Source organism: Melampsora larici-populina (genome assembly GCF_000204055.1).
Source record: "Melampsora larici-populina 98AG31 unplaced genomic scaffold MELLAscaffold_93, whole genome shotgun sequence".
NCBI classification, from domain to species: Eukaryota; Fungi; Basidiomycota; class Pucciniomycetes; order Pucciniales; family Melampsoraceae; genus Melampsora; species Melampsora laricis-populina.
The window spans coordinates 180,563-203,511 of record NW_006768857.1 but is presented as its reverse complement, the minus strand read 5'-3'; the positions used below and the strand labels follow the sequence as shown (position 1 = coordinate 203,511).

At 39.7% G+C, this 22,949-nt stretch overlaps 4 protein-coding genes across 4 annotated transcripts; 2 read left to right on the top strand and 2 right to left on the bottom strand.

Moving 5' to 3' along the window:
• Window positions 1-2,595: 2,595 nt before the first annotated feature.
• Window positions 2,596-4,268, bottom strand: MELLADRAFT_40951 (uncharacterized protein; the record flags this gene model as incomplete). Its single annotated transcript, XM_007418456.1, has 6 exons — window positions 2,596-2,714; window positions 2,796-2,909; window positions 3,036-3,176; window positions 3,288-3,938; window positions 4,010-4,142; window positions 4,218-4,268. 6 exons carry the CDS (start codon window positions 4,266-4,268, stop codon window positions 2,596-2,598), a joined length of 1,209 nt encoding a protein of 402 aa, XP_007418518.1.
• Window positions 4,269-4,454: 186 nt separating this feature from the next.
• Window positions 4,455-5,931, top strand: MELLADRAFT_51063 (uncharacterized protein; the record flags this gene model as incomplete). The annotated part of the gene is made up of 2 exons (XM_007418459.1): window positions 4,455-4,723; window positions 4,812-5,931. The coding sequence occupies 2 exons, from the start codon at window positions 4,489-4,491 to the stop codon at window positions 5,816-5,818; spliced, it is 1,242 nt and encodes a 413-aa protein (XP_007418521.1).
• Window positions 5,932-6,955: 1,024 nt separating this feature from the next.
• On the top strand, window positions 6,956-10,535 carry MELLADRAFT_54248 (uncharacterized protein; the record flags this gene model as incomplete). The annotated part of the gene is made up of 7 exons (XM_007418461.1): window positions 6,956-7,133; window positions 7,248-8,714; window positions 8,803-9,361; window positions 9,463-9,586; window positions 9,687-9,839; window positions 9,944-10,224; window positions 10,319-10,535. The coding sequence occupies 7 exons, from the start codon at window positions 6,956-6,958 to the stop codon at window positions 10,533-10,535; spliced, it is 2,979 nt and encodes a 992-aa protein (XP_007418523.1).
• A 933-nt stretch (window positions 10,536-11,468) lies between these two features.
• MELLADRAFT_118580 (uncharacterized protein) lies at window positions 11,469-17,928 on the bottom strand (the record flags this gene model as incomplete). Its single annotated transcript, XM_007418485.1, has 25 exons — window positions 11,469-11,619; window positions 11,750-11,863; window positions 12,044-12,125; window positions 12,192-12,536; window positions 12,615-12,711; window positions 12,783-13,000; window positions 13,077-13,225; window positions 13,296-13,527; window positions 13,628-13,730; window positions 13,806-13,820; window positions 13,904-14,516; window positions 14,589-14,644; window positions 14,719-14,802; window positions 14,923-15,102; window positions 15,186-15,395; window positions 15,457-15,672; window positions 15,855-15,951; window positions 16,037-16,109; window positions 16,193-16,532; window positions 16,614-16,705; window positions 16,773-16,864; window positions 16,936-17,059; window positions 17,127-17,214; window positions 17,301-17,374; window positions 17,462-17,928. 25 exons carry the CDS (start codon window positions 17,913-17,915, stop codon window positions 11,469-11,471), a joined length of 4,299 nt encoding a protein of 1,432 aa, XP_007418547.1.
• Window positions 17,929-22,949: the final 5,021 nt, after the last annotated feature.

The following is a 22,949-nucleotide window of genomic DNA, read 5'->3' as shown; positions in this document are numbered from 1 at the left end:
CTTCTTCTTTTACTTTGAGTTCATACCCGTCGTTACCATTAGCTCGAAGTTTCTTTGGAGGCATGATCGTTTCTACAGCTTTATAGGCTGGAAAACCGCTGTGTCGAATTGGTTTGGCATCACCATTGCCTTCCTATTACGTAAAGATTGTATTTCTTCACCTGAATCAACCATCTACATATATTATAGTTGATTGAAAGTCACTTACCTTTTCAATCCAGTTAAACCACCAATCCTTATCAGCACTGACCTCGCCGGTTACTGTATCGGTTCCAGGAGCGCCGGAAGACTCGATAATCTTGTCGAAAGCCTTGAGAGTTTTCTTTAACTGTGTACGAATGAAATAAACCATAAAGACAGTCAGCCAAGTTGAAATGATTGAAAGAAAGAAATGAAACGATTGAAAGAAAGAAATGAAACAATTGAAAGAAATGAAATGAAATGAAACTGACCCTTTGAAAATGATTCTTTAATCGTCTCAAAGATGCGTTATTTTTGAATTTGAGGTTGAAGCTTTCTAAAACAGCTTTCCAACCCTCGGTCTTGAGGCCACCATCATTACCTCTACCAATATCCATTTGATGTTTAATTTCGTCGATGAGGTAAAGTGTTTCCTTATGATTCCATGAGTCACCAGATGTGTCTTTATCTTCTACTTCTTCTTCCTTCTTATCGTCCTTCTTATCGTCCTTCTTATCTTTGACTTGATCTTTTTTGTTATCTTTAACTTTAGTCGACTTGTTTGGTTTTGCTTTTGGTTTCGCTTTTGGTTTACTTTTTGATTTACTTTTTGATTTCGAGTTTGTAATTTGAATTTCTTCGGATTCAGAATTGGATGGAGCCATGATGTATTGAGAGTGGAGTCGACAGAAGATGAAGGAATACGAAGGAAGACAATGGTTTTGAAGTGAGAACGGTGATGGGTTTTGATGAAGATGGTGAATGATGGATTTGTAGAGGTTCCGTACGGTGGAAGGGGACTTGTAGATTTCAAGAAAGGTTTACGAAAAAGTCGAAATGTGATTTATGAAAAGAAAAATTCGATAAAAGTGAATTCTGTGAAATTGACTCACGAGTCACATTTTACAAGCATTCTGCACATTACAGAATGCTTGTAATTAACATATCAAACGCATTTCACAGAATGCGAATTCTTGACATTCAAGAATGTGAATTTTCGCAATAATTCGCTTAAGTGAACGCGGCCTTAAGCAATTTCTGGTCAGAAATCACATTCTGCAAGATTTAAAGTGTCTATTTGGTGGTGCATGTTTCATTTTTGCATTAAGAAAGGCGATTGATAAAGCACGCCGACTTGAAAACAGAAATGACACCGGTTTTCTTAGCTTGGAGTAATCTGGAAGTTATACAGTTGGGAACTTCCTGTAATGGCTTCAGCACGGTTCTGAAGCTTTCTGAATTCGGGTCTGACATTATTAGCCGGCGTCATCCTTATGAGGTTGGCCCAAACCCCCCACCAACTTCACCAGAGTGTGTGATGCCAAATTTACAACCATACAGTTTTTGGCTTGCTTGCAAAGACAATGATGCTTGACTTACATAAATTTACCTATGTATTGGGTACTACTATGTATATCTAAGAGTCATTGATAAGACCTTGGTCTTTCAGCAAGTGGAAGTACAATGTTGTCAATCATTGTCAAAATCATGATACAGACACGTATTTGATGTCATTGGATTGTTTCTTCAATGGTTTTGATTGTGATAAACACTCAAACCTGGCTATCTAATTTCTCTTGATGGTTGTGGTGAGGTAGGCGTATTGAGAGATTGGGGTTTGTAGAGAATTGATCACATCAAATTTGCAATTTTTTCACTCAATTCTCCCTTATTACCATACATGGTCTTGTTAGCTGAGCAGTAGCAAGGGAGTACTTCACAATCACAGTGTCACACTCACAGCTTTAAAAGAAATCAAAAGGGTTGACACCAACTTGGTATCCCAAAAACCGGCGTCAGACTCGACAGAAGTCTTTACAGATAGCCCTGAAGCTCCCAGAAGAGCCTGAAGTCTTTCAAGGGGCTGTACATCAATGTACAAACCTGTATAACTTCCAGAGTACTCTGAGCTAAGGAAAACCGGCGTCATTTTTGTTTTCAAGTCGGTGTGCTTTATCAATCACCTTAAGAAAATTACAGAATGTGATTTCTGGTCAGAAATTCCTTAAGTGAATGCACCCTAAATGACTTCTTTTGAAATTCTATAATCTAACAAAAACCTTGAAGAGTTTTACATCAACTTTACATTCTTAGTTTGATACATACATGTATAAAGAACCAGTTTTATAGAAACCAAAAAAACAAATCTAAGAACCAAAGAATGACAAATGATTCATTCAACCATCTATATATATCTAAAAGTCTTGTTTACCTTTATATGAAATCATACAAACATGTTTTTTTTTCATTTTTCATTTCTGAAACCTTTTTTATAATCCAAAACATTCTTTTACCATTTTTATTGTTTCAGGTGGACCGATTGTTTTACTCAAATCTGTCCAAAATCAATCCAAAAAAAGTCAACAGATTTTGATGGGTATACGAAATGAGAGAAATTCAAATGAATGGTCATGATCACTTACCATCTGATAGTTTAACACATGGATGATCATCTATAGATGATAATTTAATCACGATATTAAGAGCTTTGGAAGGACCAATCTCCTTACCATTCTCATCAAGTTGTTGGAAATCTAAAGAAAAAAAAACACAAGATAGATTGAGAACAAGTTTGAGTTGAAAGATGAATGGAAATGTTTTAATTGATAACTTACCATTTGTTAAATGCGTGCCTATTCCATATGATTCATTCACACCTTCTTCTTTACAAAACTTATGTAATTCTAAACACTTCTGAACATCTAATCCATCCGAAAAAACAATCAATTCTAAACCCATATACATGTAAAAGGAAACCGAAAAAAAACATGAATTAGTTAAAACTTGACACTTTTTGAAGAACAAACAAAACAAAAAGGTTAAGACCCCAAAAAAGTTTAATGAAAATTCTTGACTTGATTTAGGATCGATGCCTAAGTTGATCCAAAGCTGTTTAACTAATTTAACAAATTCTTTGGGGTTTCCACTGTCTTGTCTTAAACCTGTCCAACGATTCATTCGATCAAGGTCTGATTCGAATTCTTTAAAAAACGCACCTAAAAAAACAAAAACAAAAGTAGATGATCCAGAAAGAACCAAAAAACCCTGAATGCAATGTTCTCAAAACATAAAGTGCTTTAGTTGTTTTTTTGGTGAAAAGTACTGACCAGTTGTGAATGTATCAGTGATGGCTACTAATAAATTAGGTTGGTTTCCAAAACTTTTTTCCCAAAGATCTAATGCTAATAAATTAGATTGATGATAGCCATTAAGCGCAGCGATTCCCATAACGAATTCATGAGCGATAGTACCGATCGGTTTCAAACCAAATTTCATAGCGAAATGAACATTAGAAGTGCCCAAGAAAGCGCCATTTTCTTGATGTTGATCAGTTTGAGAAACACCTTTGAGTAGTGCTTGGATAACGATTTCTTGGGTTTCGTATGATCTTCTACGACGCGTACCGAACTCAACAAACTTACAACCTTGAGTAAGAAGTGTTTTTGATTTTCCTACCGATTGGATGAATTGAGTTTTATTTGACCAAGTTGGATTCATGGTTTGGAAATAAGTTTCACTGATGATTGACATGATTGGAACTTCGTATAGAATGGTTTCGGACCAAAGACCTGAGATCTTGATCTCTAGTTCTCCTAAGCCTTGGATTTCTGAGTCTTGATTGATCAGTTGTAGTTTGATATGGTCTTGTGGTTTGAATTTGAAATTAAATAAATAATCCAAGTATGAAGTTGTAAAGTATGGACAACTGATTTCTAACCAATTCTTTTCTTCTTTTGTTAATTTAAGATGTTCAAGTTCTAGATATTTATTTTACAAAAATTCAAATCAATCTCTAACTTATTTTGATGAGAAGAGAATGAAAGCTTACGATTGATTTTGGATTTGATTTTTTCAAAACAATTTCTTGATATTAGTTTCCTTTCATCATTTGATCTATTAATAAAAACATAAGAGACTTTTGAAGTTGGGAAGTTTGTTAAGATTACAGATTGCATCGTTAACTAAAAGAAAGAGTCTCGATTTAAGAAAACTGAATGATAGTTTGTTGAATTGATGATGAATGGTTGATGACTTACTTTGTATAGATCAGTATCTAGTATACTGATGGGGATTGAGTGGTTCTTCATCTTTCTTGTTCGATGGTGATGGTAGGCAATCAAGGAATTCTAAATGGTTTTCAGTTGAGAATGACATGGTTGAGTGATTGGATTGGGTTGGGTTATGTATGCGGTAATTGGTTTATCCTATCGGACTCGGAGTCTCATCATAAAGTTCAATTTTCAATTTTAAGTTTTTGTATCTTCACTCTCAACAAACTTTTTCTCAAATTACCAGTTCGACTTCAAGATGACCATGATTACTTTACGATCGACTTCAAATCTATTCAAATCAACTTCAATCTTTCATTCCATCAAACCACATCAATTTAAATTCTCAACTTATCAATCTCAATCTCAATCTGAATCAAACACTACCTTAAAAAGAACTCCACTCTATTCGATTCATACTCAACCAGAAAATGGTGCAAAGATGGTCCCATTCGCTGGTTTCGAAATGCCCTTATCTTATACAAAATCAGGTGGTCAAAGTAAGTCATTCATCACATCAATCTAAATCCATAACTCTTAATTGAAATGTTTTGGTTTTCTATTCGAACTAAACAGTTGCAGAACATATGGCAGTCAGAAATGCTTGTGGACTATTCGATGTATCTCATATGGTACAATCCAAAATATCAGGACCATCAGCTACAGAGTTCTTATTAAAACTTTTACCTGCTTCATTAAAGACCATGAAACCATTTACATCAACTCTATCAGTGATGTTAAATGAAGAAGGAGGGATCATAGATGATTGTATGATTACTAAATGGTCAGATCAAGAATGGTATCTAGTCACTAATGCAAATAGAAGACAACGAGATTTAAATTGGATCAATCAACACATTCAATCATTTGATGCTAAGATTGAAGTGATGGAAAATTGGGGATTAATTGCACTTCAAGGTCCTAAATCAAGTGAAATCTTACAAACCTTATTAGACGATTCATCTTTGAAATTAAATGATACTTTTTTCTTTGGTCAAAGTGTCCATACTGAAATTAATGGAATTCAAGTTCATATTGCTAGAAGTGGTTATACAGGAGAAGATGGATTCGAGATTTCGATTCCACCTAACCAATCTGAATCGATCACTTCATCTTTACTAAACCAACCTGGTGTCACTCTTGCTGGTTTAGCTGCACGTGATAGTCTTAGATTAGAAGCAGGATTATGTTTGTATGGAACCGATTTAGATGAAACAGTAGGAGTTGGTGAAGCAGGATTAGGTTGGGTGATTGGAAATCAACGAACAGGATTTTTGGGAGAAGAAAGAACTCGAAAAGAGATCGGATCGGAAATCAAACGAAGAAGAGTAGGATTATTGATTGAAAAAGGTGCACCGGCTAGATCAGGTGCTATGATTTTCAATAAAAAGAATCCCGTTGGAGTGATCACCAGTGGGATTCCTAGTCCTTCATTATCTAATCAGAATATCGCAATGGGATTTGTTGGAGTTGGGTTTCATCAAAGAGGTACTGAACTTAAAGTTTCGGTTAGAGATAAGGATAGGACGGCTAAGGTTGTTAAGATGCCATTTGTGACGCCAAAGTATTTTAAACCTAAAACTTCATGAAGGCCTTTATGAATTCATACAATACTTATTTTTGAACTTTATAAGATATATTTGTATCATGTTGATCTTATGGATTATGTTTCTTTTGAAATGACTAAAAATTATGACCTCATGATCAATGAAATACTGGTGAGTCAATGAACACTCAGAATGAGAAAGTTCAAGTAATAATTGCTCAAGTGCTATCACAGCTACTCTACTTTGTCAAATATTTTTTTGTATTCAAGAATCAAAAGACCAAAGTAGCTCATAAGTAATGGCACCATTTCATCTGGTGAAAAATTGTTCAAATCAATTAGAGAGTTTTTCATTGACCATTCTTCAATTTGTATAGCTATTCTTGACTGCATATTAAAGAATTCATAGTAAAGCATTCATCATACTCAAGTCATCTTCATCAGATCAAATCTTGAACAATATATGATAATGTATACATACCAAGTTTTTCTGCTGAGTTGTCTCATAAAGCGTCAAATAAATCTTTCGTATTTCACAGTTATGATTTCTTTAAACATCTTGGTAAACATAAGCTTGGTCATAGTACATTTGAATTATATGAAATAATAGTGATAAATATTGAAGTATGGAACTCTACCAAAAACTTGGCATCTTTCGTATTCCATTATCACCAGTGTTGGTGTCAGTATTGCTGCTAGTAATAGTATGATCTTTTTTTGATTGGTTGGCTACTTCTATGGATGACTCCTCCATTTAAATCTTTGCTAAGTATGTATATACAACAACATGATTTGTTCAATTGAGGTTTCTTATCTTTGAGTTTGGAGGAGTGTTTTTTTTTTAATTTTACTGGGATTTCCAGGTTCCTTTGAGATCTAGAATATAACTTTTGAATCCATAATACTGAAGCTGAGTAGGACTATCACTGAGCTTTATGAAGTGTTCTTTGAGTGTGTTTCAAATGTGATGTTGATTTAGACGGGTAGTTATCGTTTGGGACCGAGGTCGGGTCAAGGTGAGAAAAGATTTGGAAAAACATTTTTGATTTTTGATTTCTTGAATTCAATTTCCATCCAATTCGAATTGAAGGTCAGTCTTATCATTTCAAGAATACCAATTCAAGTTTACTAACTCTTGATAATATTATCTCTTTTCCAATCAGAGAAGACGACCATCATCATGTCACCTCATCCTACCATCACGATACTCAAACCATCGAGATCAGGTCCAGCTGAAAGTGTGACACTTAAACAATATTTAAGAAAAACTGCCAGAGGAAAAGTTCAAAAGATCTTACGAGAACATTATCTTAGAATAGATATACCATGTGGATCATCAAATTGTCAAGATTGTACACGTCTTTCATATGATTTAAATCAATTAAACAATTCATCATCATCATCAAATCAACAAGAAGAAGAAAATGCTTCAAAATCAAAAAGACGTAAAGTCATGTTACTTACTGAAGTAGGTAGAAAAGGTCATAAGAAGTTTACGGATGGTCATTATCTTATGATTGATACAAATGTGATCTTAAGACAAATCGATTTACTTGAATCTTCTGCATTTGGATCTGATTTAATTATCCCTCAAACCGTTTTTGATGAAGTTAGACATAGATCATTACCTATTTTTAATAGATTAAAGGCTTTGATCAATGAAACTGATCAATCTGGTAGGTATGCAAGAGGTTGGGTGTTTTGGAATGAAGCTCATCTTGAAACTCATCTTAAACGTGAATCGACTGAATCGATTAACGATCGAAACGATCGAGCGATCCGACAACTCTGTCAATGGTACACAGATCATCTTTCAGACCATCCGATCCGAATCGTTCTTCTTAGTGATGATCGTGGTAATCGAGAAAAAGCTTTAGAATCAGGATTACTCGTCTCTACTACCAAAGAATATGTAGAAGGAATGAAAGAAAACGAAAGTGTAGTCTTGACAGAATTAATAGCGGCTTCTGGAACGGAATTTGATTCAGGTGAAAGTTCTGATCCTCGAACTCAAAAGAATCGAATGTCAATCTATGAAGATTATTTATCAATGTCAGATTTGAATGCAGGATTAAGTTTAAAATCACTTTATCAAGGAAAATTTAGAACTAATCAGTACAATTATTTAGAAGGATCAATCTTTCATCCAGAGTTTGAGAAACCGATTCTTTTGATTGGTAAAGAAGCTATGAATAGATCAATTGATGGGGATGATGTGGTAGTCGAACTTTTACCTGAAGATGAATGGAAGACCTCTACAGATGAAGTGGTGGTAGATCATGATCTTCCTAATGCAGCTGAAGATCCGGATGATGATGCCGAGCCAATTGATACGCAAGATCGTACAACACCAGAAATTGGAAACCCAAAGGAACCTCAATCATCCACCCATTCTCGTCAACCCACTGGAAAAGTCGTTGGAATCCTCAAACGAAATTGGAGACCATATGTTTGTCACTTAGATCCATCATCAATCCCACCTTCTGCCTTACAATCTAGTTTATCAGCCTATGCAGTCTTTGCCACTCCATTATCAAGATTAATCCCAAAGATTAGGATTCGTACAAGACAAGCGGCTACGTTAGCTAATCAAAAAGTATTAATTTCAATCGATAGTTGGGATGTCAATTCAAGATATCCAGAAGGTCATTTTGTTAGAGCCTTAGGCGTAGTAGAAAGTAAAGAAGCCGAACAAGAAAGTTTATTACTTGAGTTTGATGTACCTTATAGACCGTTTAGTCAAGCTATCTTAGATTGTTTACCTGAATCGGGTGATAAATGGGTGGTTCCTGAAAAAACTTCAAGTTCAAAACTTTGGAAAGATCGTGAAGATTTTAGAAATTTAATGATTTGTAGTATTGATCCACCGGGATGTCAAGATATTGATGATGCATTACATGCTAAAAAACTTTCTAATGGGAATATTGAAGTTGGTGTTCGTAAGTTTTTTGTTTCTTTTTCAATCTTCTTTTCCATCTGATCATTTTGATAGTATCAGTTGAACTGATCGGAGTCACATGATTTTAGATATTGCGGATGTCTCACACTTTGTCTTACCGGATACGCCCATGGATTTCGAAGCTGCTTCACGAGGAACCACGGTTTATTTAGTTGACAAACGAATCGACATGTTACCTTCACTCTTAGGAACTAATCTATGTTCATTAAAACCTTATGTTGAACGATTAGCATTTTCAGTTATATGGGAATTATCACCTGAAACGAGTGAGTTTGTGAATGTAAGATTTACAAGATCAGTGATCCAATCGAAAGCGGCTTTTACCTATGAAGAAGCCCAGAATCGAAAGGATAACAAAGAATTATCAGATGAGATTACGGAATCGATTAGGTTATTGAATGATCTGGCGATCAAGTTGAAAGCTGCTCGAATGCGTGCTGGTGCTCTTAACCTTGCCTCTCCAGAAGTTAAGATTCAAATGGAATCAAGCGAGTCTAGTGATCCGGTAGATGTCGAACAAAAGGAAGCTAGAGAGACTAATAGTTTGGTGGAAGAGTTTATGCTTTTAGCTAATATTAGTGTGGCGAAAAGGATATATGAAAGTTTCCCTTTGACAGCTGTTTTGAGGTGAGCTTTCCCTTGTATTTTTCTCCTCCGATGTAATCAAAAAGTGTTTACGATTAACTCCTGCTTTTTTCATGGTGACATTTTCTTCGTAACTAAAACAGACGACATAATCCTCCACCTAAGACGAATTTTGAGGTTCTACAGGATGTACTGATGAAACGTCGAGGAATGGTATTAGATTCTTCAAGTTCTGGAGCACTAGCAAACTCTTTAGACAACTGTATCGTGAGTTTCTTTTCATCGATTGAAGATCTATTTTGATTTACAGAAAAGGAGAGAAGACTAAAGATGATTTCGAACTTTGATTTGATGGATGAATATAAAGGATCCAGAATGGCCAACCTTCAATACACTTGTTCGAATCATGGCAACACGTTGTATGTTACCAGCCGAATATTTCGCATCTGGTTCAGTTTCAAAGGATACATATGGACATTACGGTTTAGCTAGTCCGATTTATACACATTTCACTAGTCCTGTTAGTATTTCCTTTCGGTCAGATCTCTGATCAATTATATATCTTGAAGGTGTGGTGTACGTCAACTAAAACGCGATTTATCTTTTATGAACAATTTATCGTAGATTCGAAGATATGCAGATGTACTGGTTCATCGACAACTAAGTGCAGCGATCACTCAAAGCCCATTACCAAGTTCGATGACATCCAAACCTCATGTAGAACGAATCATGACGAATATCAACAAACGACATAATTCAGCACAAAAGGCGGGTCGAGCTAGTGTTGAGTTTTATGTTGCACTGGCGATTAAAGCCAAAGAATTGGGTCATGCTGGTGTTAAGGTTAGGGCTGAGGCTTTTGTGATTAGAGCTTTTAGGAATGGATTGGCTGTATTTGTTTCACAGTAAGTGATCTTGAATTTATGATTTTTTGGTTTTGATTTAGATTGATTTTGAAAACTGATGAGGCTTGGCTCTTTTCTTTCTTTCTTTGGAAAGATATGGACTTGAAGGTTTAATTAAATTTAAAAATGAAAATGAATATGATGCAGATCGATATGAGATTACGATCCCAACAAGATCAGAAGACAAAAAAGTAATCATTGGAATCTTTGATAGAGTGATGGTAGAGATCACAACTGAACAAGATCGATTTACTCAACGTGGTAGAGTTAAGATGAGTTTGATTGAACCTATTGAATCGGAAAAATTATAAAAAATTGTGTAAGGAAATCAAATCAAAGAAAAGATCTTTTTGTGGGATTTTCTTTTTTTGTATAGATTGTTTATGATCAGATCAAGTTGTTAATTACCTTTTTTTTTGAAAGAAAAATTTAAACTTGGACTTGAACAAAAGCGAAAAACTTTCAAAGAGAATGAGATTATCTTTAGGGGTAAAACTTGAAATATAGTGTAATTTGATTTAGACGTTTGGTGACATTGCTAATTACAAGAACACCTTGTATTTTGAAGTTGAAGGTGTTTATAAATATAAGAGGCTACCATGTAAGGTCCAAGAGGTACTTAAATGACATCATTGGGAGCCTGAGTTATAGATCCAAGGATTTTGGTGGTGCATAATTCTCAGAGTGTTGTCTGGGGCTATCCCCAGGGCTGCCTTTTGAGGACGTATGTGGGCCTCTCAGACAATCATATCGATATTATGGATTCAACATAAATGGGGGTTTCAGGTTACCAGATTTGATGTGATTATGCAACCCCACAACTCAAGGGATAACATTTTGTAAGGCTTTCAAGAATTTTTCAGGCTTGTTGAACAGCAGAGTTTTCAATCACATCATCCCTACTGTTACATGATACATGATCTCACAAGAAAACATATGTTCAATTGTTGAGATATCTGCTCATATTAGTTGTCAGAAGGCGAGGCAAGCATCATCTTTGTAATAACATCAAATAATCTAGCCACACAAACTGGTGCTTCACTTCTGATATGATTCAAGTCATCGATTTAAGTCATTGCAGCTTTTATACAAGGGTGAGTTTGGTTCACAAAGGTGAAAGTTTAAAGCAAGGATTATGTGATGTATGGATAACAACACCAAGGTAATACAATCAGTTCGGTTCAAATCGGTAGTCTTCTATATTTGGATGACTATTCTTCTTCGTTGTTGCGAGTTATATGACTCTACTCGAGTGATCGCTTCTGTAGAATATGAGTGATCTCGCGATGGTCTTGTAACCATTTTGGAAATGATGCAATCGAATCTCTAGCATCATCATCGTCAATTTCGGCTCGCTCCAACAACCAGTCTGCGAACGCAATAAGGGATCCATATCTTAAATCGGTCAAGCAGATTGATCAGTAAACAGATTCGGCAGGGCACGGATGGCGGTGAAAAACAGCAACATGACCCGTAGCACCATAGACCATGCATGATATGTTCAGATAGGTCGTCTCTCACTTACCTATACAAGTAATTAGTAGCGGCCGTAGTGATCTTTCTCTGTTTCTCACTGCCGGGTTCAGCCGCTTCTGCGCGCAACTTAAAATCGTATACCGCTTTTCTCCTGTTGCTCGAGCTCCAGATTAGTTATTGGCACCAGAGCCTTACGATCATATGGGATAAGAAGGTATGACTGACAAATTTTGCACTGAGTCCATTGCACTACGGCAAAGGAAATAGCACATGAAATGTCAACCAGCCCTGATTGCGTCTCTACACGAAAGATAATCGAAAATACTGAGCGTAAAGTACTTACTCTATCGCCTTATCTGTGATTTTCTTTGCCAAGCGTCCATGTTGCAAGACACCAACAAGTTGCAAAATGGTCTTGTATTCACCTATAAAGTCACATTGATATACATCAGCGTACAGTTCTTGAATCAGTCACATCAACTCTTGTTTACCTTCGAGGTAGGGATCAGCCTCTACACCATCCCAAGTGTCGCCTCCGCTGACAGTGCCAGGCGGTGAAAGCGCCGGAGAAGTCTGCCATTGTGCTCGATCGGTCACCGCGTCTAATGACAATAAGGAATCCGCACGGGAAACATAAGCCTTGTAACGGTCAGACATGATGCCTGCCACAAGCATCGCTGCTACCATTCCAGTCGTTGTGCGTCCACGGCCCATCTGGCAGTTGAAAACCAAGTGAGCCCCGACTTGCCCTTGTTCGAGCCCGGAGCTCAAAGCGCTTCTGACACGTTGCTCCAACCTCGAAAAGACACCAGGCAATGGGGCTTGCTCGTCTGTCACTGAATACCTCAAGAATAATTTGTGTGACATCACATTAGAGACAGCCAGCGGGAAGCATTTGGAGGATCAAATCTTACCCGGAAGACGGGCATAATCAACTGCGAAGCCTTCAGCCTTCATGAGGTCGAATACCTCCCGAGGAGTCATGATATCACTGTCAGCAACTGTTTCCCACTGTATGAAAAGGCTTGATCAGTTAACTACTTGTCCCACATAGACTTGAAAGGGCAGTGAGAATGAATTACCACCGCGGTGATGCAAAATTTGCCGTTCTCCTCTACTTCATCGTGCAAAAGTAATCTTCCGTTCATCTCTCTAATCTCATTTAGCACGTCATTTTTGAGAGCAGCTTCCATCCCTTCGACAGCTGCTGCTGCGACACCAGTAGTGATGACATTTTCTAGGGGTTGATCAAACAGGCGGAGTACATGTGGACGACCTCGTACGTATAGCACAGGCTCTTCTACAGAGCCAAAACGTCGATGATATTGGAAAGTGTCAGTGGTGATGTTTCACATGCGCCAGGCAAACGATCTTACCTCTCATTGAAGTCCAGTATACCATCCGTGCATTTGGACCAGCCGCCCCCATTTTCTCCAGACCCCGCCTCATTCCGTCCAGAGTAGGCATGCCACTTCCGAAAATCGAAGGGTCGCAAGAATCGCCTTCAGGCCTTATTGGTACCTGTCTAGAAACAATTAAGATCGCATCAGTCTTGATGAAGACGAGTGTTGAAAGGATTGGGTTAGTCGTCTCACCTGATGTTGGGTAATCCTTCAATCCTTAATGGGAGAGTCATCTTCTGAAGTCCTACGAAAAAGTCCGACTTGAGGATCGTTTGCGCTGATAGAATGATTCCGGCACGCTCTGAGACCACAGTTTGTTCTTCCTCCGTCCAGTCCACTCCATGTGCAGCAAAGCTCCCCATCTCAAGTGGAGTAAGTGCCTGAATATCTGCACCATTCAGTTCATCCAAAATCGTTCTGAAGACTGGATGCGGTCCAAGAATGTGACCCAGCACATGATCAGTCACTTTTCATGTTGACTACCTCCAGGGAGATATCATAACGAGACGGGGTGCAAAACCTACCTTGATGCTCCTTCCAGAATAACTCAAAAGACTTGCTGTCCTCCAACTCTCTTCGTGTGTTTGCCTTGGTCTCATTGAGATAGCAGGCGAAAATCAAGACAAACTGTTTTATCGACCGAGAGACTCATTATCAATGCAGCCAAACATCAATTGTGGTTTTGAGACACTCGCTACTCACAGCATAACGGCGGAGCTATCGCGGTGTGTAAAGTACCCCAAGTCAAAGCATCAGTGACATCGCTCGAGACTATGCAGTCCATGCGAACTAAATCTTACGTTCGATAAGCCTTTCTTAATTTTTCCTTCTTTCCGTACGACGTCATCGGTGCTTTCTTCTGCGGCCTGTCTGCAAGTTTCTATAGACTCGATCAAGTCATATACTGCTGAACATTTTTCGATCGCTGCATCAACCGCAGCTTTGATACCCCGTCCGTTGCGCATCACACGAGTCAAGTTATTGATAGTCTGATAAGACCATTGGGCTCTCGATCTGCGTTGAGAAACCGTTGGCTCCGCGAATGCGAATCGAGCCCCGCCGTAAGCAAGCCATTGTTGGATCAAAATGATGCAGACCATGGTGAGAGTTGATCGACCGCGACCCAATTGACAATTCACAATGAAAGGCGAGTTGGCTTCAGCGTCTGAAACAAATCCAATCAAATCTTTAATATCTTCGAAATCTGGAGCTTTCTCAGCTGTGATCGGTTGTCGTCTGAAGTCTAATCGATACTTTTCGGTCTGTCTGATAAGACCAGACTTTTCATCCATGATTTCTCGCAATGTTTTGATAGCGCTCGGTGCGGCTGATTCCCATATTCCAATAATCGATCCGTCATCGGTTTCAGTATGTAACAGTATCCGGCCGTCGAAGCTACGAAGTTCAGCAAGGCTGAGTAAAAAGGCGGTAAAGCAAAGCAAACACGTAAGCAGCCTTAAAAAAATGATCAGAGAAAAGATACACACATATCTGACTTGAGCCGATCTTCTAGAAGCTCTAGTCGGCCACTCGAAATCCCACTATACATTTCCAAACAGCAAAGCGGGAGAGTCAGATGTGGGGTGGATTCAAGAGATAATCAAACATCACTGACGCGTAAGATTTCATATTGCGAAGTCCAACTGCCTCCAGCCGAAGAACATAAGGTACACCATTGATATAGATCAGAGGTTCCTCCCTGAAGATGACCAGAAACGCAGTACTTCAACGTATGACTCATCGAAATGACAGAGCAGATGCTTAATTACCTGAGATTGATCCAAGTGATGCATTGAGAAGTGGTCGTTTCCGCGCGCACCTTTTCCACTATGCGATCTAGACCTTCTTGAGTGGGTTGAGAGAGCCCAAATAGACTTGTACCAGGTACTTTGCGGAAATTGACTGCCCCTCTAATCTGACAATCATCCCTACTGAATTGAGTAGGCCACTGATCGCTCTTGAGAATCAGCCCGGCTCTCAGTGTTATACCCCGTCTCGTCTGTAGAGGTTTCATTCGGGGACAGTAGGCTTAAAGCGTAAGAAAAACATCACACATAGTGAATAGGGAAAATTTGGACTCACATCAACAATATGATGGGCCCATTCAGTGCCAACAATTTCACCGCCTGCTCGTTCAAGATCAGCAAATTGTAGTTTCATTGCTGCTGTGCTTGCTACTACAGTGCCCACATGGCCGCGTGTGAGCGAGGAAAGGTCGTGCACTGGGGCAAAGACGAATTGTCGAGCCGTCCGCCGGAGACGGAGTATCATATTGGATATTTCACTGCGGGTCTGAAACGTCCTCAGGTAAGTATATTTGAGAGACGCAAATATATAAGTTCCAGATGATTACCTTTAGCCAAGGGGAAAACGTGTCATTGAATGTCATTGGTGGCTCATTACAATAACCCGAGAACGCAATTAGGAAAAAATAGCGTTCCAGACCGGCCAGCGCTCGCTTTAGGTGCATGTGTTTTCGCTCATCTTCATCGGCTACCTCGTCGTCCTTCGTGGCAGCAGTGATAGCGAATTTGATCCTGTGCTCGAGTATATCATCCCTTAGATTGATCTATAAGACTCCCCAGGGCCGCAGCGTGAGTAAATAACTCGCCGAGGGTGTTAATACATTCGTTTCACATACCACATCGTCGCCTGTGTGATACATTTTAGGTAAAAATTAGTATAGGTTATAGCACAAACCGGAAGAATGATACCGAGTTTGACAGAACAGACAAAAGTCACTCAACAAACGTCGATGACTATGTCAACCAAGTCCTTTTCAGTGGTGCCCTGATCTAGAATAGAAACTAATGACATGATGATGTCATAATCCCCTATAATCCCTTTTCTGTTTCAAGTTCGCCGACTGGAGAGTCAGTAAAGACCGTCGACCACCATCTCAACGAAATCGAAATATTAAAGGCCAGACAGACCTCAAATTTTCGAGTAAGGCAGGCTGTGTCGTCAAAAGTTGCATGACCGCATGCTGATTGGCCGTCGGTAAACCTGTTTGTGACAAAGTTTCCATATACAGATGTAAACATGGCCATACACATATCTGTGTCTAGCGTGTGATTCAAGGAGCTCACATGTATGGAGAAGCTGCATCAACTTCAATAAACTACGTGTTCGAATCTGTTGTTCACCAACCATGCGCATGGCTTTGATGGCCTTAGAACGGGTTTGATCTCCAACATTGGGAGGCACCTGAGTATCATTCAAGCTAAAGATATCTTCACCTCCTTCCTTAATCACTTGACGTCTTCGCATTATGATGGCTGCAGCCATTGCAAAAGTAGTACGAATCACGCCCATGCCACAATTGAAGACAAGAGAAGTACTGGTGGAGATATTCTTGAGAATGGCTACATAGTGGTCGAGGTAGGAGTCTTCAGGTGCTTGGTCAGATGAGATTGGGATACGATGGTACTGTCAGGATTTAAAAATACAAAAAATAAGTGTCTAGCATATAATGGATAGCCCGAATCAGCATCACGAACTTGCCTCAACTCGATAACCTTGTCCCTTGACTTCTTCCCACACCTCACGCGTTGTCTTTACATCATCCGCTGTTGTCCAAGCGGGTAATATTTCACCTTCCACTGCGAATCATTTCCTATCAGTGACTATGAATCACGAGTATCACTGGCATAACTACATATTGCAAACCTGTTTCATCGTGTACTAATACTAGGCCACCATACTTATTGGCCTCTTTGAGGATATCTAACTTCAATCTGTGCGATTGTGGTACATCAGCCCTATGTCTTTCGCAATGCGATGTAGTCCATGATAGCTGTTCTTGCGAACATGGCAAGGACCAATGACGTACCGAGATTCGATTGCTTCAATGTTGGAAGCCCTTTCGCTGATAGCGAAGGTCTGGGTTGGTCTCACAGAGTCCCTCAATACGAATGGTCGTCCTGAGATGTACACTACCGGTTCTTCTCTGGTACCTAAATATAACAGATATCACATCGGGTCAGCATGAAGCGATCTGACTGGATATGCAAAAGAACGCACAGAACCAGACAGCACGTCCACGTCCATTGGGATGGGATTTAAGAAAGGCCAAGACCGTCTTGATTCCTGAGAGAGAAGGTTGCGCAGTCTAGAAAGATCGAAGCATATGGTGTGAATAAACGCTACTGCCTGCTTCGGTTGGTACAGACTGATGCAATTTGTATGAAAGCTTACCCCAAAAATGTTGTAAACAGCCGGCCTAAAATTGGGAGCGCCTTGAAGGTGATGTGCCAAAGTTTGTGCTCGACCTTTGTAAAGACAATACAGCGAATGACACAATCCAATACAGTCTTCATTAGATCATTGACTTTCTCAAATCGATTGCAATCATTCACCTGAAGCCCAATGATCGGTTTTCAAAAGTGATCCCCTACTCAACACAGAACCTTGTCTACCTTTCACCACTCCGGCTGCGAGTCTCAAAAAGCCCTCTGGATCAGGAAGTGCGATGTTGCCATCAGGAGGATGAGGATGTCGTGAGTGAGCTGAGGGAGGTTGAGAATTCGGTGGAAGGTTTGAGGCGCGAGGAATAGTTCCAGAAGAGTTGCTGATCGATGATCTTAAATTTCGAGAATGAACATTGTGAACTCCATCAGGGGTTTTGAACGGTGCCACAGGAAAGACAGCAGGTTTTCCTTCAAGAGTGAGGGATCGATGATGACCGAGTGACTGTGCTAGGGTAGTTGGTCTACTGACTGTCTCACCTTCTGTTTGGTTTTGATCAATGGAAGAATGCTGAGGATCATGAATCGATGGTAACGTTTCCTTCGAATGCTGAGTATCAGACATGGCGATGGTAAAGATGATGAAGTGATTTGTTTCAAAGAAACGTTACACAGCTTCAAAGTGAAATGGTTGAATTCAGAGCTTTATATTCTCGCCTATCACTTTAGCGAGGTTTCTCACGTCACAGCTTCAACCTCCACCGTCACCTGCATCCTCCTGCACACCTGTTAAATCAAACCAACAGCTGATTCGATCAGCTGCTTTCAACTTAGGGGCTTTGATGTCAGAATTTGCCAACAACACATGTCTTTCTGAAATCTCAAAATGGCGTGAAAATCAATTATCAAGCTCATGAAGACACAAAGAAAGCTCTAAAATTCAAATTTATCGGGATCCCCAAGCAAGGCTTGCAAATATATCCAACTGCAAGTGTCCAGGACCAAAAGCAGAAAACCCTGCAACTCGCAATGCCAGGTGGAATGGATATGAGAACCCTATATCCCTCAACAGAGGGCTGGACATGGATTGCATTGAGGAAGTTATCTGTGAAATCCGTCTTAAATATCATGCCTAGGGATACCAAAGTTCTTGGGCTTATTGGACAGACCCAAGACCCAAGACTCAAGCGCATCATAGTCACACAATCTTGGAGAGTGAGTGCATCATACAATGAGGCAAATTGGACCAGCCTCTGGTCCATCTCAAGCCTCTTTCTTAAAAGTCATGTAACCGGTATATTACTTTTGCTAAAAAGGAAGCCCGGGTTGAAATAAAATAAAATAAAACGTAGCCCAGAATTTCGCCGCAGTCACTGCAGTGAGTGTATGTACAGCAGCAGACACAGTCAGAGATTTTGCAGGTGCAGCCCCGCCTGCAATCTCAACCAATTTGATTCAGCTCCTTCAAGAGAGCCTACCACCAACCAATCAATTTTCATACTTGTCTTCTTGATGGGGTTCTGTAAATATTCAGCTGATATCAAAGTGCTCGCGGTTCGCTGGAGTCTTTGAGGACTTCCAAGATCTTTAATCCGACAGCGACTCAACAAGCAAATTTCTCGCAGATCCTTTGGCCGATGGATTGAACTCTACCACCTAACCCGTGCAGTCATACGCGATCCCGACACCTACGAACGCCGTGGTCGGCGCCAGCACTTGAATGCCACGGATCGTAGATTCATGGAAGAATTGATTCTCGACCAGCCATCCCTTTTCCTCGACAAGATTCAAGAAAAGCTTTACAATGCGCATGGGAAGATGCCTTCCATAAGTACTGTTCACCTCGAACTTCAGAGCCGCCTTATGATAAGCTTGAAGAAGGCCTGTGTCAGTAACACTCGGAAATCCTTGATGCCAAAGTTGAAATGGATGCGCGATATGATGGGCTATCCGTCCAATTTCTTGGTGTTTACAGGTCAGTCCAATATCACTTTTCATCTCATATTTTCTCGCAATCTTGTATTGAAATCCTCTGTTGTCTCACTGGTTGCAGACGAGAGCGCAGTCTGTGGGAGGGATCTGCTACAAAAACGTCAGCGAAGCAAGATTGGAGTCCGCACTACTCGCAAGGTTCCTAAGATGCATCAAGGTCGATATTCACTCCTTCCAGCCATCACTTATGATGGCTTGCTGGCTCTTTCAGTTCTTGAGGGGCCGGTGAACCGGAAGCAATTCGAGAAATTTTTGAAGTATAGCTTAGTTTGTCATTGTACCTCTACTTCAATACCCATTACTCCACACTGAGATCATTTCAATGTACAGCTTCCTCGCATGAATCGATTTCCAGCAGACAATAGTGTCTTAGTACTGGACAATGCCTCAATTCATCGTGGTGGATCAATTGCTGAGCTCTGTTGTAAGAAAGGTGTGTCTGATCTCATCATCTTTCCTCTGTTGTGTTTCCAAATCGCTAATTCGAGCGGGACAATTTCAACTTTAGGTATTCTTCTTCGTTACTTACCACCATACTGTCCTGAGTTGAATCCGATTGAACTTGGATTCAACGCCTTCAAATTTGACCTTTGACGATCACAAGTACTGGCTACCAGGACTAATCCGATTGGACCAATACAAAGGGCTGCTCATAAGACATTTGGCCCCAAATTATTACCTAAGTTGTACCACCAGTGTGGTTATCGCACATTCGATGAAGTCCTCGATCGTAGAATGGGTCACATATGACTGATTTTGGCCAATGAGGTATTTGCATTATCCTATCTGTAGTTTTTGAGTTTCTTGGCTCATCTATTCAATTTCTTTCAAATCATCAAAATCAATCTTATCAATCTTTTCTTCGAGCGATTCGTTCTCAAGCGTCTTCGGTGCAACTAAACTTCAAATCGATCAGCATCAGACCAACAAGTTGAAGATTACATCTCTTCTACATCTCCCAATCAAATCGAGTCCACCCAAAGTCTTCAAATCCTCAACTTATCAAATCAAATCAAATCGGATATTCAGTTTCAAATCATCATTCAATACAAGAAACTATAGAATCAAATCAGATTGATTCAATGGATGAATAATCAATCCTTCATTATCAAATCATCATTCAAAACAAGAAACTACATATCAAACCAAATCAGATTGATTCATTTGATAGATCTAGATCAAATCAGTTTTTCATTATCAATCATCATTTAATTCAAGAAACTATTGAACGGAATTAGATAGATCCAATGGGTAGATTTAGTTTTATTTATAATTCTTGTAATAGAAGGATGATGGTCTTCTGGAGGAGACGATTGATTGAAATCTAAGATGAACTGTTCTCTGTTTTGGCTGAGCCCGAATATACATAAGAGACAAGCACTGTAAACATCATTCAACTTCCCCAATTTGGCAGAGGAAAATGATTAATAGTACAGTTTTTCATAAAAGAATCTAATACTGCACACCTGGGCCATTTCACCCACACTACATATGTGCAGCAAGCTAAGTCAATAGTTGTCTATCATGTACATACAGGTCTGCTCAGTTTTTTGCCCATCAGAATAAATAAATCACATGTTATACCACATGTAACTTTTTCGACTTTGAAATTTTTTTCCCAAAAATTCACTACATATAATTCTGTAGCTGCTCAGGCAATATTGTTGAAGCTATGTCTTAGTAACAGAAAGTGTGTTACATGCAGTTGAGTTGATGAGATCACACCAAAACATTGAGTCAGTGTATGTAGTCAATCTTTTGGAAGCTTTTTTCAATCTGAAAGAAGTTACAGCATGTATTACATATGAATAACTTGTCCTGATGAGCAGATAACTGAGCAGAACTGTATGTACATGATAACCACATATTCACTGAGCCTGCTACACATATGTAGTGTGGGTGTTATGGCTCAGGTGTGGAGTGATAGACCATTTTATGACAAATCATACTCCCAATCATTTTTCCCTGCCCACTTGGGGAACCCGAATAATGTCTGCAGTGAAGATTAGGTGGATCTTGAGATGATCAAATGGGCCACGAGCACCATGTCACTCTTAAATCGATCGATCCTAGGAGATTCAAATGGTCTAAAAACACACTTCCTTGTTTTGTTGAGTGTGATGTAAGAAAGATAAGATTGAGCTAAAAAGTTCCCTCGATCCTGGGACAAACAAAAGACACATTGTGTCAAACCCAGAGCAAATCTCCATGTCTCCAATTCATCAAGATCCGGCTTAATCTGACGCTCGATCATCTGAGGCTACTGGGCTTTGGGAGGGGATCAGATCGACCAGGATCGAGCTAAAGTGTTAGCTCGATCTTACTCTAGACAAAAGACACTCCATTTCTACGCCAGGGGGGCGATCTGTGTCTTCAAAAATCTCGAGCTTAGTTTGAAGCTCGATCATGCAAACTGACCTTACTTTGTATGGAAGGGGCACAGTACCATAATTCTTAATAAACATCATGATTGTATTTCTTTTCAAAGTTTAAATTTGATATACCCACTGATAACAATGATGGGGGGTTAAAATCCGCATAAGGCAGCATAGAGCGATCAGTTAACAAATGTTTTTGCCTGGATTTCCGAGCGGAATAGAGCAAGCAGTTAAAAAATTGAAGTTCGCCTTGATTTCGGAGCAGCCCTTCTTTCACGCTTCATATTACACCACGAAGTCACTTTTTGTTGAAAACCCGCTGTCAAGGGGTTGTGAAAGTTAACCAGTGAAACCCAGGTGAAACCCCGCGACAGTCCAATCGGAGTACCGGCTGTACAGACGGGCTATAAGACTCCGCACCTCAACCATTGGATTTCCATATGTACAACTTGATTTCACCACATCATGTGCAAAGCCGCGATGATGCTAAACGTTCCCGCTAGTTTTCTGAACAGCGGATGGATTGGTGGTCCACAACCGCTAGCTTTCAGCTGCCCGCGGGCTAAGTCCTGGTGCGTTAAAAGTACCCTCGACCAAAGGATGAGCGCTCATTTTTCCAATCAGTCATTTTATTTTTAAATTTATTACATTCAACTCACTGCCTGACTCAGAATCAACTTATAATCCATCAGCAATGGTAGAACAATGTAAACAATTCAACTCTTGATTCATTCGCATTATCGACAGCAGGCTGATTTTGAATCCTTGAGGAAGGCTTTGTCGAGTGTTCTCCTGGAGGAGAAGAAGACGAGACTTTCTTCTCTTGTACCGCTTGTCCTGGTGGCAAGAAGATGAAGTTCACATCGATCCGCAATCATCGCAACAGACCATCACATAAGCGACACTTCAATCAATGGCTCGCACGCAAAAAGGCCATCACCCAAACTTCCAATCATTCACCTTTGCGACCAAGCCCCAATATCGATGACAACGTAAATATGACTGACGAAATGGCCGATCAGGAAGCTTACAACAATGCAGCTGTGGAAATTGCCGCCGATCCACTTGAGGATGAACGCCGCCGTCGCACATTGATTGAAATGTGGACAAAAGACCATACATCTTTGTTTAAAACACCATCCTTGAGCGACAACAGCAGCCAAGACGCCCCAATTGGTCCAGACTCTGAGAGCCAAGCATCAGAGTCAGACGGAGACAACTCTGACGAAGTCATCGACGCAGATGCCTCCACCTGGGCTCCGTTTTCGAGTCTTGAGGTGTGTGTACGC